Below are 13533 nucleotides of genomic sequence, written 5' to 3'. Positions count from 1 at the left end.
GTATGGTTGTGTGCAAATAATTTACTCATGAAGCAACGTATGCTCTTTCTGTCTCCTACTAGGACAAGGTTATAGGAGTGAACCCTTGACGGATTGAAGAAGAGCTTCTCTGAACAGGAGACACAGTCCACACCGCACACGCTCTGCTGACTCAGCACAATCTGACAATCAATCCTCTCATCTCTTCCCTTCGTCATAGTGCTTGGAAAAACTATATGACATAAAACACTTTCCATGAAGGAACGTCTCAAGTCTGCTCGTGCTTTATTCTATCGATCCACGGAAAATCTGAAAACCCATCAGTTAAGATTTATTTCCTTGACACAAAAATACTGCTGGTGTCACTGAACTGCTACTGAAGTACCGCCGAAGGATGTTACCTTGATGCTGTTACCTTGTAGATCTGTATGAAAACGGTGTCCTCTGCAGGGTTTTCTCCTCCCGAGGAGAGAAAAGGCTAGAAAAAAGGTTGACACAGAGGTAGTCTCTAGACGACTGTTCCACGATCTCTGAGCATTACGTAAAGTTTCCAAAAATACATATAATAACAATAATAACAGTTGAAAACAACTTTAAAATCTCCAATTCAAGCTAGATTTATAGACAATTTATAGACACAAAGTTGCGTTTCCATTGTATAGAAGCATTTGGACATTGTGTGAGAGTACAGCGTACAGATAGCATACCTGAACACCAGCCAGCAGTATATCACTGAACAACTCCCAGAACTGCAGTCAAGACTCACAACAGTCTTAGGATGAGCGACACAAACTACTGGGTGGTGGACTACGACTTCTCGTCCCCCGCTCCTCCTCCAGGGGTCCCCAGGGGGGGCCCCGCGGTGCTGCAGTCCATGTCACTGCACGCCGAGCAGGGCACGGCGCTGTGCTTTGTGGCACTGCTGCTGCTGCTCCTCCTCTTCCTGCTGGTGCGCTGCGTCCGCGTCCTGTTGGACCCCTACAGCAGCATGCCTGCCTCGTCTTGGACTGACCACAAGGAGCAGGGCCTGGACAACAGGGGACAGTTTGACTACGCTATAGTATAGCCAGCGAGGGGGTTTGGTTCTCAAACTTTTTTACATTTCAAGGACCTCCCATCAATCTGGCAGTGTACGAAATGCAAACCAAAAGGGTCCATTTTGCTTGAGGAATGATCGCGTGAGTGCGATATAGCAAACACCAACATGGGACTCCTGAATCACTGCCCTCCACACGCTCCTATCTAGCATCAGGGTCCTGAGCTCTACAGTGTTGTTGGCTAAGATGTCGCGCCACAGTGCATCTACAGTACGTAGGTGGTGCGCTTCTTGTCTTTCCTGACTTTGCCCCACAGTGTCAGTTTGCTTGCCACTAGTTCCAGGTGCCTGACGCAGTTCCCTGCCAGCCTCATTATGCTATAGTGTAGCAGTAGTTACAGACCTGTAATTGTTCATCAACCCAGAAGGTTGATGGACCCCACTCTGAGAACAATTGGTACAACAAGGAGGAACTGAGTGGTTTACAGGACGGACGGTTTTGGAATGCATAGTTGAGACCAGGCCTTACATTTCAAAGGACATCGATGTCTATAAACGGCATCGAGGAAACAGAGCAGAAAAGGGGGAAATCCGTGGCCGTAAGTCATATCATTATGTGGTCCAAACAGGGGTCCCCTCCATGAAATTCCTGACAGGCCCGATTTGACGTGTGTTTTAACGTTTAAAAATCACGAGAAGGTGAACCGATTGTATACACAGTAAAATTCTCAGTGTCAATTTGTGAACATCAACACATGGAACATTACACTACATTACATCTGATAATTGTTACTGTGCATATTATGCAACATTCTTGTACTGTGCGTGCACACCAGGGGGGCAGTCAGCCAGATATTTCGTGAAGCCTCATTTGAAATCGGTAGTTCATATAATGGCCTGTTGTGGCGCTGGACCGGACCCAAAAAGCCCCATAGCTCCATAGAGGCCCATGTATTTTGGCCCAACTTCACCTAGACTGTATTACCTTAATAAACATGGTCATGAATACTTTCTTCTTCCAGTCACTAGTTTAAAGTCTCATTTCTAATGTCATAATATTCTTTTTGGAAAATTATGGTCCCATTAATTAAAAAAATGACCATAAAGAAAAAAAACCATCGCGTATGTTCTGAGGGGCGTGGCTACCGTTACAGTCTATGATCGGGATTCCCCTCCCACTCGAGTCAAAATAAAAACCAACGGAGAAGAAGGGGGGAAGTCCCGCCTCGTTGTCTGGGCAGCCAATGACCAGCTGGTATACAAAACGGAGCCAGCCAATGGCCAGCTGGTACCAAAGATGGCGACTTACATCAGGAATTAGCATATTATTGCAGGCTTCATTTTACGTTCATGTTAGACCCGGGGAACGCTTTGTCCATATTTTTTACAGTCTATGGTGCACACACAGACTGTTCTATAGCAACCAACAAACACAACAAGTGTGAGGCATAGAGATGCAGAGCAGAGCATCTGTGTTTGTGCCATCATATTATTATTGTTTTTCATAGTGTGTAATGCTGAGACAAATCCCAGGACCGGATTCTGACCTAGCAGCAGAGAGCTCTGCTGCAGATACAGGGATATCCTGATTCAATCACACGGACCCTTAAATGACTTCAGGGATGCACATGGCAGGACTTACACATAAATAACTATCATCATCATCATCATACTTCCAGTGAGACCTTTTAAACCTCTAAACCACTGTTTCCCAAACAGTGGGTCGGAACCCATTGTTGGTCACTATGGGTGACAACTCGAGTAAAAATCTAATTTTCTTTTCCTACAATTGAATTCCGGACTTTTATTTATATATATATATTATATATTGCAGTATTTGAGTAGGCCTACTTTTTCCACCACTGACATTGTGACAATCTTATCGGCGTGTATTTGCGCTATGCTGGAAACCTCAGCAGCGCGACAAGGCACCAAGCATTTATTGTGCACTGTGCGTTCAGGCGTGCTGTTTGCCGAGGGAAGTATTTTCAACTCTGGGCGTTTGGAAGCATTTATTTTGTTAATCGCCGGTGAACGTACAGCCTTAGTAAAAACTGGAGCTTGACTAGTATACACCCCTGTGGGACTAGTCAACTACTGTAAGTTTATCATCTCTGTCCAAAACTGTTACTTTTCAGGAAAGAAATCAATGTTGTGGATCTGCTACTTATGATCAAGTAGGGCGTTACAATATGGTTGAAATAGGTTTTAAGATGTTACGTCTGAGTTACATTTACTTTTGTCTGTATGTTAACTTACACCGCAACTACTTTCAGTGTGCAACACTTTGCGTGCAACTTAAGTATACAATGGGTTTGCATATTGTACATACTGTACAGCTGTATACTGTATGTAATGTAATACAATACGTGTTCAGGTTTCTGCTATTTCATTTCACAATAGCCAAATACACTGTTTACTATTAGCTGTAATACCCTTTTAATATCCTTGACAGCTGCTCAGGATGTGTTTGTGAGATGCTAATTCTCAACAGAGGTGAGTTTTAACACAAGCTTTTTTAGTGTATTGCCTACATATAATACACAGCTAGACTGTACATGTGTACCAGCTGCTCAAAAGTGCCTTTAGGAACTTATTATAACATCGTACTCACGTACTGCATGCCCTACAAAGCCAAAGTGCAGTAAATTTGTTTTTGAACACACCGACTGACTTACTTGTGTATCCCAAAGGTCAAATTAGCCTTTGTGAATTTGGGGGATAAACAATTACCTCAAGAACAGATGTATACAATTAGTGTAATATCACTTAACATGCCGACAACCAATTTGGCTGACCAATTGAAAAACGATTTAAACCCATTTATCCGTTGAATTATTTGAGTATAGTTACTTTGGCTCTGTAGGGCAATGTGTTTTTCTATCTTACTGTTCCTCCTGCTCAAGATGTTTTTTTTATTGTATGAACTTTCTCGTTTTATTATAAAATAACTTACACAACAGCACTTTTGAAAATGAAGATTTGCTTGTTAATTGTTACTTTCCTTTCATTTGTTGAGAAGGTAATTGTCATATAGGCCTAGATAAAAAAAGAAAGTAAGGCCATTGTTTCACATGTCTAAGATGTACTCTGTTTCTACGAACCTTCCCTGAGATTAGATATTTTCCTAATGGGTTCCCTGATAAATTAAACGTGGTTTTATAATGAAATAAATCCTGTTGTCTGTGAGTTGTTGTTTCTCTAAGCTGATTACCTTATCATGAACCACGCGCGCGCACACAAACACACACACACACACACACACACACACACACACACACAACAACTTTTCCTTCATGGAGGTTTGGTCCTCAGATCGATATGAGTGAGATTTAAAGCAAAGCGGATCAATGCAATAATCAATAGGAAGCTCGTAAAGAGACACAGCCGGTTAACTCCAGGGACGCATTGACTCATGGAGGGAGATCACGTCTGTTGATATACAGCATATCCATGGGCCGAGTGATTTAGAGCCTCATCACCGCCTGTTTAGACTAGAAACAAAAATAGCCTACGAGAAGTATTGGAGCGAAACAACAAACACCCAAGTAAACTTAATTGCTATCTGGCCCTTAATAGACAATAGTCTACGTTCTACATCATGGCAGAATATTTGATCACAGTCGGTAACTGATATAACAAATTGAGAAAAAACTTAACAACGTACACTCAAGTGAGCACAGCCTGGCCATCGAGAGAGGCCTGGCTGCCCAGAGAGGACAGGCTGTGCTCTCACTGTGGCCAATGCTGCATAATGATCTGAGTTTAGGGAGTTGGCATACAAAGTTATCCACAGATCCGTGCAGTCAGAGGTAAAAACACTTTTCGGCCAGTTATAGCGCCACCTTGAGGCTGAGTTGAAATTGTTCATGTGGCATTTCGTCCTCGGCCTAGTGGGAATGTGGGTGCACAATTTCACGGAAATCACGCGATGTGTTCATGATTTGCAGCATTTTGTTTGAAACTGAGCACTCCTGTGAACTTTGGAAGCCAATCTTAACCAATCAGGATGGAGTCTGAGAAATCTGAAAGACCGGTTTCGTTGAATGGCTCTAGAGAGACTGTGTACCAATTTGCGCGATGTTTGGACAAAATCTGTAGGTGTACTGTGCAAAAACTTGTTTTGCACAAAGCGGCCTCCTGGTGGCGCTATAACAGGCCGTTCTGGAAGGTTTGGGGCAGAGGTTCATCGTTGGCATCCAGGGAGTGTGTGTGCAAAATTTGGCATCGACCGGGTTAACGGTGGCCGAGATTAGCTGCTCATGGACACACACACGGACACACACACGGACGGACGGACACACGGACGGACGGAGTGCAAAACATACTCTCCCCCCATGCCTTCGGCCTGGTGGAGACAATAAAGCAGCCACAAGAGGTGTGAGGTTGCCTCCAATGAAACTATTCTTAACTTGAAAAAGTGCCCCTTGGGGTCTCCACCAGGCCAGGTCAGGTTGTCACCTCCTTCTTCCGGGTTGGAAAGGTGGTTTGCTTCGCCCATTTTGGGCCTAAAACATCACTAGAATTGCATTCATGAATGCGCCGGGCCAAAAGCATGAACAAGCACCGCGATTTGTTCGTGCATGCATGTGCGTGCGAGTCATGAACGTGCACCAGCGTTACGACACATATTCATGTTAAGGCCCAGTTCGGCTCAAAAAAAGGATCTGTACATTGAAACTATAGGATGGTAAACAATGAACTTAGCATCTGTCAATGTTAAATTATATTACATTTTTACATGCCAAGTAACAAAAAAAACAACATGAGAACTGACCAGTGTATGCATTCATGGTTGCTATATTGGTCAAGTGCTAATTAAGTGCTGAGGTGGAGTCTGAAGAGGTGAGTCTTCACCTTGCTTGCTTTCCATCACATCATGTGCAATAGTACTGCTGTTTAATAGGTCAACAAATATTGATGCGTTGTAGGGGCACGGTCTCGTGGCCTCACTTAAGATCCCGGGTTCGATTCCCGCCGAGGATGCTCTGGGCCTGTGTGTTCTCTCCTCTGTGTCATCAGTGCCCATGCCCTCTGTGGGGTTGGCAAAAGGGCCTTTCTGTGTGGAGTTTGCAAATTCTCCCCTACTTTCACACAAACATGCGGTAATCTACCTCCCCCTGATCAACTGGCTCCAACTGGTTGGAAATTTGTTCCTATACATGAATGGGCCTGCTCACTCACCATGCATTGAAGGAAGCGTGAGCTCAGTTTAGCGTTTCCACAGGTTGGCAGAGGGAGAGTAGCAAGAGTAGCGAGCATACAGATTACGCACAAATTAAGTTTATTTTTTATGAAGATTATGATGATGGAATGATGGATGATGGTGTAGATGGAACGATGCAAAGACGCGTTGTCATTATTTATCCATCTATGTACGTGTCTGTCGCTGTGTATCGTTCCAACTTGGCTCGCCGAGGGACGGTGGTGTTGCTGACTTGCTGTGCCCCTAAAGTAACACAACAGCGGCGAGCGTATTTGCTTTGTTCCATCTGACCGCGGCGATGATCATCATCATAACAAAATAACCGTCCCTCAGGAATAGGGAAATGTGTCATATACTGTGCTTTTATTGTGTAGTTATGATCCTAAAGTGTTAATTTCCTTCTGCTCTATCTGTTGCTACCTGTCTTGTGACTCTTGTCTCACCAGTCTGTAATTGCAATTGCAGTTCACCTGTGTCAAGTTCAGTCTTAGCCAATCATGTGTTGATTGTAGTTATGTTGCACCTGTGTCTAGTTAGTCTGTCTACTTAAGCCTCGCTGTGGTCAGTGTTATCATAATATCTTGCCAGACAGTGTATTCCTGATGTCTGCGTATATGCCCTGCTGCTACACTGCATTGTGTTAAAAATAATCATTGACTGCATCGGTTTGCCTGTTTGGTTTTGCTTCTGGGTCCTCACCTGACACACTGTGACAAATTGGGCATGTAGCTGTGTACACATAAGAGTCAGCTTCAAACAATATGATTTATCTGTAAGGAGAAGCAAAAATAATTGCCTGAGCTCATGCCAATCCATAATAAATAAATAAAAATCCAAGAGGCCACAGTAAACACATACTACATGTTATGTACAAGTACACATTTTATAATTTAGGCATTTAGCAGACACTCTTAATCCAGAGCGATTTACAGTAAAGAACACCACAAGGTAAAACATTGAATGCATAGACATAGTCATAGCCTAGTAGACGACTATCATAAGTAAATATATAACTTAGAATCTGTCTATAAATAGAATATCCATACATATAACCTGTCATCTGTCTACATACTATAGTAGATAACATGCTATCCCTGCAGAGTATCCCAGATTGACCACACATGTGGTGCAATTATAAAGTTTATCGTATAGATCAGTGGTTCCCAAAATGTTCATGTTCCCAAAAGAGGGATTAGATGTTTGCCTGCAGTTCTACAAGCACACAATATGTGCCACTTAGTACCGTGTTGCTTGCTTGTAGATCGGCTATTTTCACTACTTCTTTATTTATTTGTTCATTCATGGAATTTCTTATATTTGTTTGTTTAAACATTTATTTTAAACACACACACACACACACACACACACACACACACACACAATTCAATTCAATTCAAAGGGCTTTATTGGCATGAGAAAACATACGTTTACATTGCCAAAGCAGAACGAACAATACAACAATACAGCAATACAATCAAAACAAAGATTATGTACATTGAAGGTCAGGATCTTCAATAGATCAACGTCTATGTACCAAGATCACTCGATGCAGGTATAGTGCAGGAATATACACAATGATTAGTTTTTAGGGTGGTTGCACACACACGCACACGCACACGCACACGCACACGCACACGCACACACACACACACACACACACACACACACACACACACACACACACACACACACACACACACACACACACACACACACACACACACACACACACACACTTTTCTTGTTCGCTGATGACATCTTGTGGATATTTTAAGAACTGGCTGCAGTGCCAGGTTGCACATCACCCCCATAGCCATTACAGCAAATTCAACACAACCAAGTCTGCTTTTCTATAAAATATAGACATATAATTCAAGTAGAGCAATGTCAAAATAGCGACCCGTCATCAAGGGGTCAAGATGTCCGTACTCGGACAAATGTTTCTGTGGCAAAGATTGGTCTTCTCCGTGGCAAATTCCCAATTACTGAATGTCGTCTCCAGGTTGTTGTGTAGGCCTATGACACACTGTTATTGACAATATCGCATTAGGAGTCCAACTAGTAGCCTACTAGTGCTTCTCAAATGTTTTATTTGCAAGGACCCCCTTAACTCTGAGAGTCTATGGTCAGATCAGGGCTAGCTCTTTGTGTTTCTGGTGATATTATTGTCCACTCATTTTTAATGTCCATGGCAAAAGCTTTATTTTGACCAAAATGTCCACCACAGGCCAGAATGGTGATGCCGACGACCCCTGTATGTCATACTATTAGGACAAACAGAGCAAATTAAAGGGGGAGCCATTTTCTATTGTTATGACCCGGCTCTTAGGCCATAACAAAAGGAGTTAGACACGGCCGTTTAAAAGTGTACACAATATTTATTTGCAACATAAATTAAATCAAACGTGAATCAGCAATCCTAAAGTGGGTGTGTTAATCAGTAGTTTAAGGTTCAATGTTGTTTATTAGTGTCCCCGAAGGGCAAAAGGTTTTACAGCAGGTCATAAGGCTTGAAACACATATAAATACATCAGTCAGACCAAAGTTATTGCTGCTCAGTAGTTTAAGTGAGTGGATGTGTGGTAATGGTGCAAACAAATGCTGCTGCTCTCATGGAGGGTGGGGTGTGTTAATCAGTAGATCAGTAGTGGAGTGGATGTGTGGTGTTCTATTCATTTATCAATGAGTTCTGCCTTCTGAGTTTTGCTTTCTATTTTTTTTTGGGGGGAACGAAAAAACATTCCATGGATGCTAGACATATCCTCAGTGATGTATCCCAAGGTCAAATGTCATCTGGGTTTCGGGTCTCGAAACATCATACCACTTACTCAGGTGACCCAGCCGGGTAGCTACCCTCCATCAGTGCCATTAGGGAAAGACCAGGGCCACACAATCCGTTGCTCCGGAACTACTCCGGGACTGGGAGGTAGATCAATCTAGCGTGGGGAAGGACTAGGCTGTGTGGGTTGACTCCTGTCCGGGCCCTTCCTACGTCTCACCAAGTCCACTCCTGCTCCTGCTCTCACCAGGTCCAGGACCTGTGTGTTGCACTTGCACCAGACTCCCAGCACCGGACACTTCATTCAGGAGTGGTGGATTCTTGAGCCGCAATGGTTCTGCAGGCTCCACCTGGGCAACGGTGGTGCTGCAGGTTGAATGGTTTGAGTGGTTTGAATGGCCCTCCTAAAGGCCTCACCGTGGGTTTGTTGGGCTTCCTCCTCACGGAAGACAGGCTGGGGTGTGCCGCTAACCCATACTGCTCCCGGGTGCCGTCTACATTCAGGCTGTCACCTGTCTCTCCGGTGATCACCACTCACCAGACTATTTCTGGTTGTCACGTAGTCTGTGAGTCACTATAAATAGAATAACTAGAACGAAGAAATATCGCATGGATGCACCTGGGACGTATCCTCAGTGATTTATCCTAAGATCATATAGTGCTTTTATCCAAAGCGTTTTACATAGACCAGCCTGCTCATCGGTTCAGGGTCTTGTTCAAGGACACTTTGACACTAACTCTGTGGGAGAATAGGATCGAACTGGGAACCTAGCTCTACCGGCCACTCTACCCATGAACCTGCACTGCTGCCCCTTTTTTTTGTTTTGTTCCATCACTTCACTGAGTTCTCTCTCCTGAATGAATGTAATTGGTATCCTGGCCTGAACATGTTGAGCTGGAAAGATGGGGAGATCCTAGATTACTATCACTGTATCACATATATAGAGCTATCGAGTTGATTCCACTCTGAGTGTACAAATGTACAATGTACATTTTGTACACTTTCAGAGTTACAAATGACATGACTGCAGATGATTATAATGGCAGTGTGCTCCCCCTGTCAACTCCCTCTCATTAGTGAAGCACTGAATGGGAAATGGTTGTGCTTCATTTTTGAGTTGTGCAACCACTCCTATAGACAGCTATGTCTGTCCCTGCCTGGCTGCCAGGGTCCCTGACTTGCTGCCTGGGTCCCTGGCTGCCTCGGTCCGTCCGAGCCTGAAAATTGCGTTTGGTTGGTTTTAACTAACACACACACACACACACACACACACACACACACACACACACACACACACACACACACACACACACACACACACACACACACACACACACACACACACACATATTCCCTGGGGACTCCCACACAGACCGTTTCGGACGCGGGGCGGTTCGCCCAGCACCCTGGGCGCTTTCCTGTGGGTCTGGAACTTCCCCCGGGGACCTCCACACGGAGTTGCACCACTCACTTCACATGGGTGTGATATTTCAGAGAATTCAGACACCATATAGAAGCACAAAGACTATTCACACACACACACACACACACACACACACACACACACACACACACACACACACACACACACACACACACACACACACACACACACACACACACACACACACACTATTGATTGAGTCATCATGACCGAAATACTTGCATTCTATCAGTGTTATGATACGGTGATGTAAGCGGCTGACTCCATTCCACTGGATTAAAAGTCCATTTGTATACAGGATTAAAAACATCAACTGTCTGTTTTGGTGCTATTAGAGAGTTTCTGTGTGTGTGTGTGTGTGTGTGTGTGTGTGTGTGTGTGTGTGTGTGTGTGTGTGTGTGTGTGTGTGTGTGTGTGTGTGTGTGTGTGTGTGTGTGTGTGTGTGTGTGTGTGCGCGCTGTACGATCAGCCTCAGGTCTTAATGAAAATCCATGAAATAAGGGAAATAATAAATACTTTTGAGAAGAGTGAAAATATCAGATCTACAAGCTCCCAACATGTGTTGTGAAACTTTGGTCTGATTTCCCTTCTGGGTCTTGAGTTAAACACTTAAAATAGCAGATCTACAAACTCACAACACTTGCAGATTGGCTGTTTTCATGCACTACTTCTAAACAATTGTTTTATAATTAATTTTCTTTGATTTTTTTTCATGAAATCACTGAAAAAAACATTTATTATTATTATTTATTTTTACTTTTTTGGAGATGTTTTTTGAAAATATTTTGAAATAATAATAATAAAAAAACATGCATGAAAATGTGTCCGCGACCCACAAATGTGTCCCGACCCACTGTTTGGAAACAGTGCTGTAGAGAACATGTAGCAGATTGTATCTGATGGCTTCGTACAGGTGCGTGACGAGGTGAGCCGCACGAGGAGAGCGCGACCCCACTGATGCAGTGACAATGCTGATGTTATCACACACACACACACACACACACACACACACACACACACAGCGGCACATGCACGCACGCACGCACGCACGCACGCATGCTGCACACACACACACACACAGTTTGTCTGTTTGTGTGTGTGCGTGCACATTAGTTCGTGTTTGTGTAGATGGAGAATGTTGAGTGTTCACTTAAAACTTGAGAGCAAGCAAGTATAGAGACAGACGTGTGTGTGTGTGTGTGTGTGTGTGTGTGTGTGTGTGTGTGTGTGTGTGTGTTGTTGTGTGTGTGTGTTAGTTTAGTTTCAGTGTGCCACAGAGAGGCAGATCAAACAGTTTAATGTGTACCTAAGTTCAGCTCTACAGAGTGCTATATGCACATCAACTCATGGTGAGGGTTTATTACACAACTCAGAGGTTACTTACCACACAGACCTTAACCACTTAGCCCTTTTGAGTCCTGCAGGGCCTATACTACTGCCTGAATCTCTTCTCACTCTACACTAAATATCTTACGCACGCACGCACGCACGCACGCACGCACGCACGCACGCACGCACGCACGCACGCACGCACGCACACACACACACACACACACACACACACACACACACACACACACACACACACACATGAATGGGTGAATGTAATGCACAATGCTCTATATGTAAAGCGCTGTCTGCGCTTTGGATAAAATCACAATATGAATGCACCAATTTAATTAGGAGATATACTGTATGAACACTTTCAATATAGGCTGTATAATTGTAACAAAGAAGACATGTTTTAAACAATAACAGAGACATGAACTTGAATTTGTCAAGCATCCTTCCAAAAACAAATGTCCAGTGTGTCGGTTTCTAAAGCTTTGGCTAGACATATCAGTGGAATTGTGTTGCCTTTAGGAATAGCTTAGGGCTGAGTTTGTTTAAAGGTATATGGTAATTGGTAAGTCATCTTCTTTTCTTAAAATAAGCATTAAATAGCTCTATGTTTTGATAGTAATCATTGTTTGTTCAGTAAGAGGAGTCTCCCCATCTCTCCACCTCTTAGATAAACACAATGTGATGACACAAAGAACTGAGCAGACATATTTTGAACTGGAATACGTTACTATACAATTTAACTAATATAGGGCTTCTCTTCTGATTGGCTGCAAGTTTCAACCTCAACTTATATGTTTTATGTGTATTAAACGAGAAATGAGGAGACAGCTGTTATTGAACAAACACCATCCTCCGCCATCAGTGTGTGAATTTCTGTCAGAATATAGAGCTATTTAACACTGTTACCGAACTGTTCAGTGTGTGAATTTGTGTGTGAATGAGTGAATGTAATGCACGATCTATGTAAAGCGCCTTGGATAAATGCGCCATTTGCAATTTATGTTGTGAGCTTCTACATTGGCTAGTTTTGGCAAAGAGATTTGGTGTAGAGGAGAAACAAAGACCAGCCTAAGTACAAAGTCTAAAGGTCAAATTATGTCTGAAAAAACATGAATCAAACATAAATGATAAGTCTATGGAGCTATCTATGAAATATATGAAGAAGTTTAATCTGCAATGCAATATACAATATACAGTAGCGGGGTGATGGGGTCCCTGCTTCATCTCTCTCTCAGCAAAGAGGTCCTTGGCCTTACAGAATTAACATTGAAGACCCCTGGTTTAAGTTAACAATGCAAAAGGAAATACATGTGTACACATTTACAATGTTTATCTTGTCAAGTAAGCTTGTCTATAGTACTACCTCGAAAGCCCCATGGTGGATTGTGTTTGAATTGTGTCATTGTCGATGTAGAGTGTTGTGGATCAACACGTCTATTTAACCATCATTTTCAATAGGCATTTAGTAGACACTTGTATCCAGAGCGACTTACAGTAAGCAAGCTAAACACATGCCTCAGTAAAGATCTGTACATGGAACTATAGAACCTATGCCAGGTCAACAATGGACCTGGCATATTTGTCTATGACATTTTAACCTTTGCATGAGACGCATGGTCACCAAGGCTAGGTCCAGTGCTAGAATGCATGCAATGACCTATTGTAGGACATACACACACGCACGTGCATTGGCTCAGGGCTATAGTGGCTGGCAGAGCGGCCGGATGGGAACCGTGAGATTCCC

The 13533-nt window shown here is 43.3% G+C and overlaps 1 protein-coding gene across 1 annotated transcript; it reads left to right on the top strand.

Moving 5' to 3' along the window:
* Positions 1–757: 757 nt before the first annotated feature.
* On the top strand, positions 758–1045 carry ctxn1 (cortexin 1; the record flags this gene model as incomplete). Its single annotated transcript, XM_083781676.1, has 1 exon — positions 758–1045. The coding sequence occupies one exon, from the start codon at positions 758–760 to the stop codon at positions 1043–1045; it is 288 nt and encodes a 95-aa protein (XP_083637802.1).
* Positions 1046–13533: the final 12488 nt, after the last annotated feature.

The sequence above is a fragment of the Protomyctophum parallelum genome (assembly GCF_964188405.1).
Source record: "Protomyctophum parallelum genome assembly, chromosome: 14".
NCBI classification, from domain to species: domain Eukaryota; kingdom Metazoa; phylum Chordata; class Actinopteri; order Myctophiformes; family Myctophidae; genus Protomyctophum; species Protomyctophum parallelum.
Note: the sequence above shows the minus strand (reverse complement) of the source record. Positions and strands in the feature narration are given on the sequence as shown.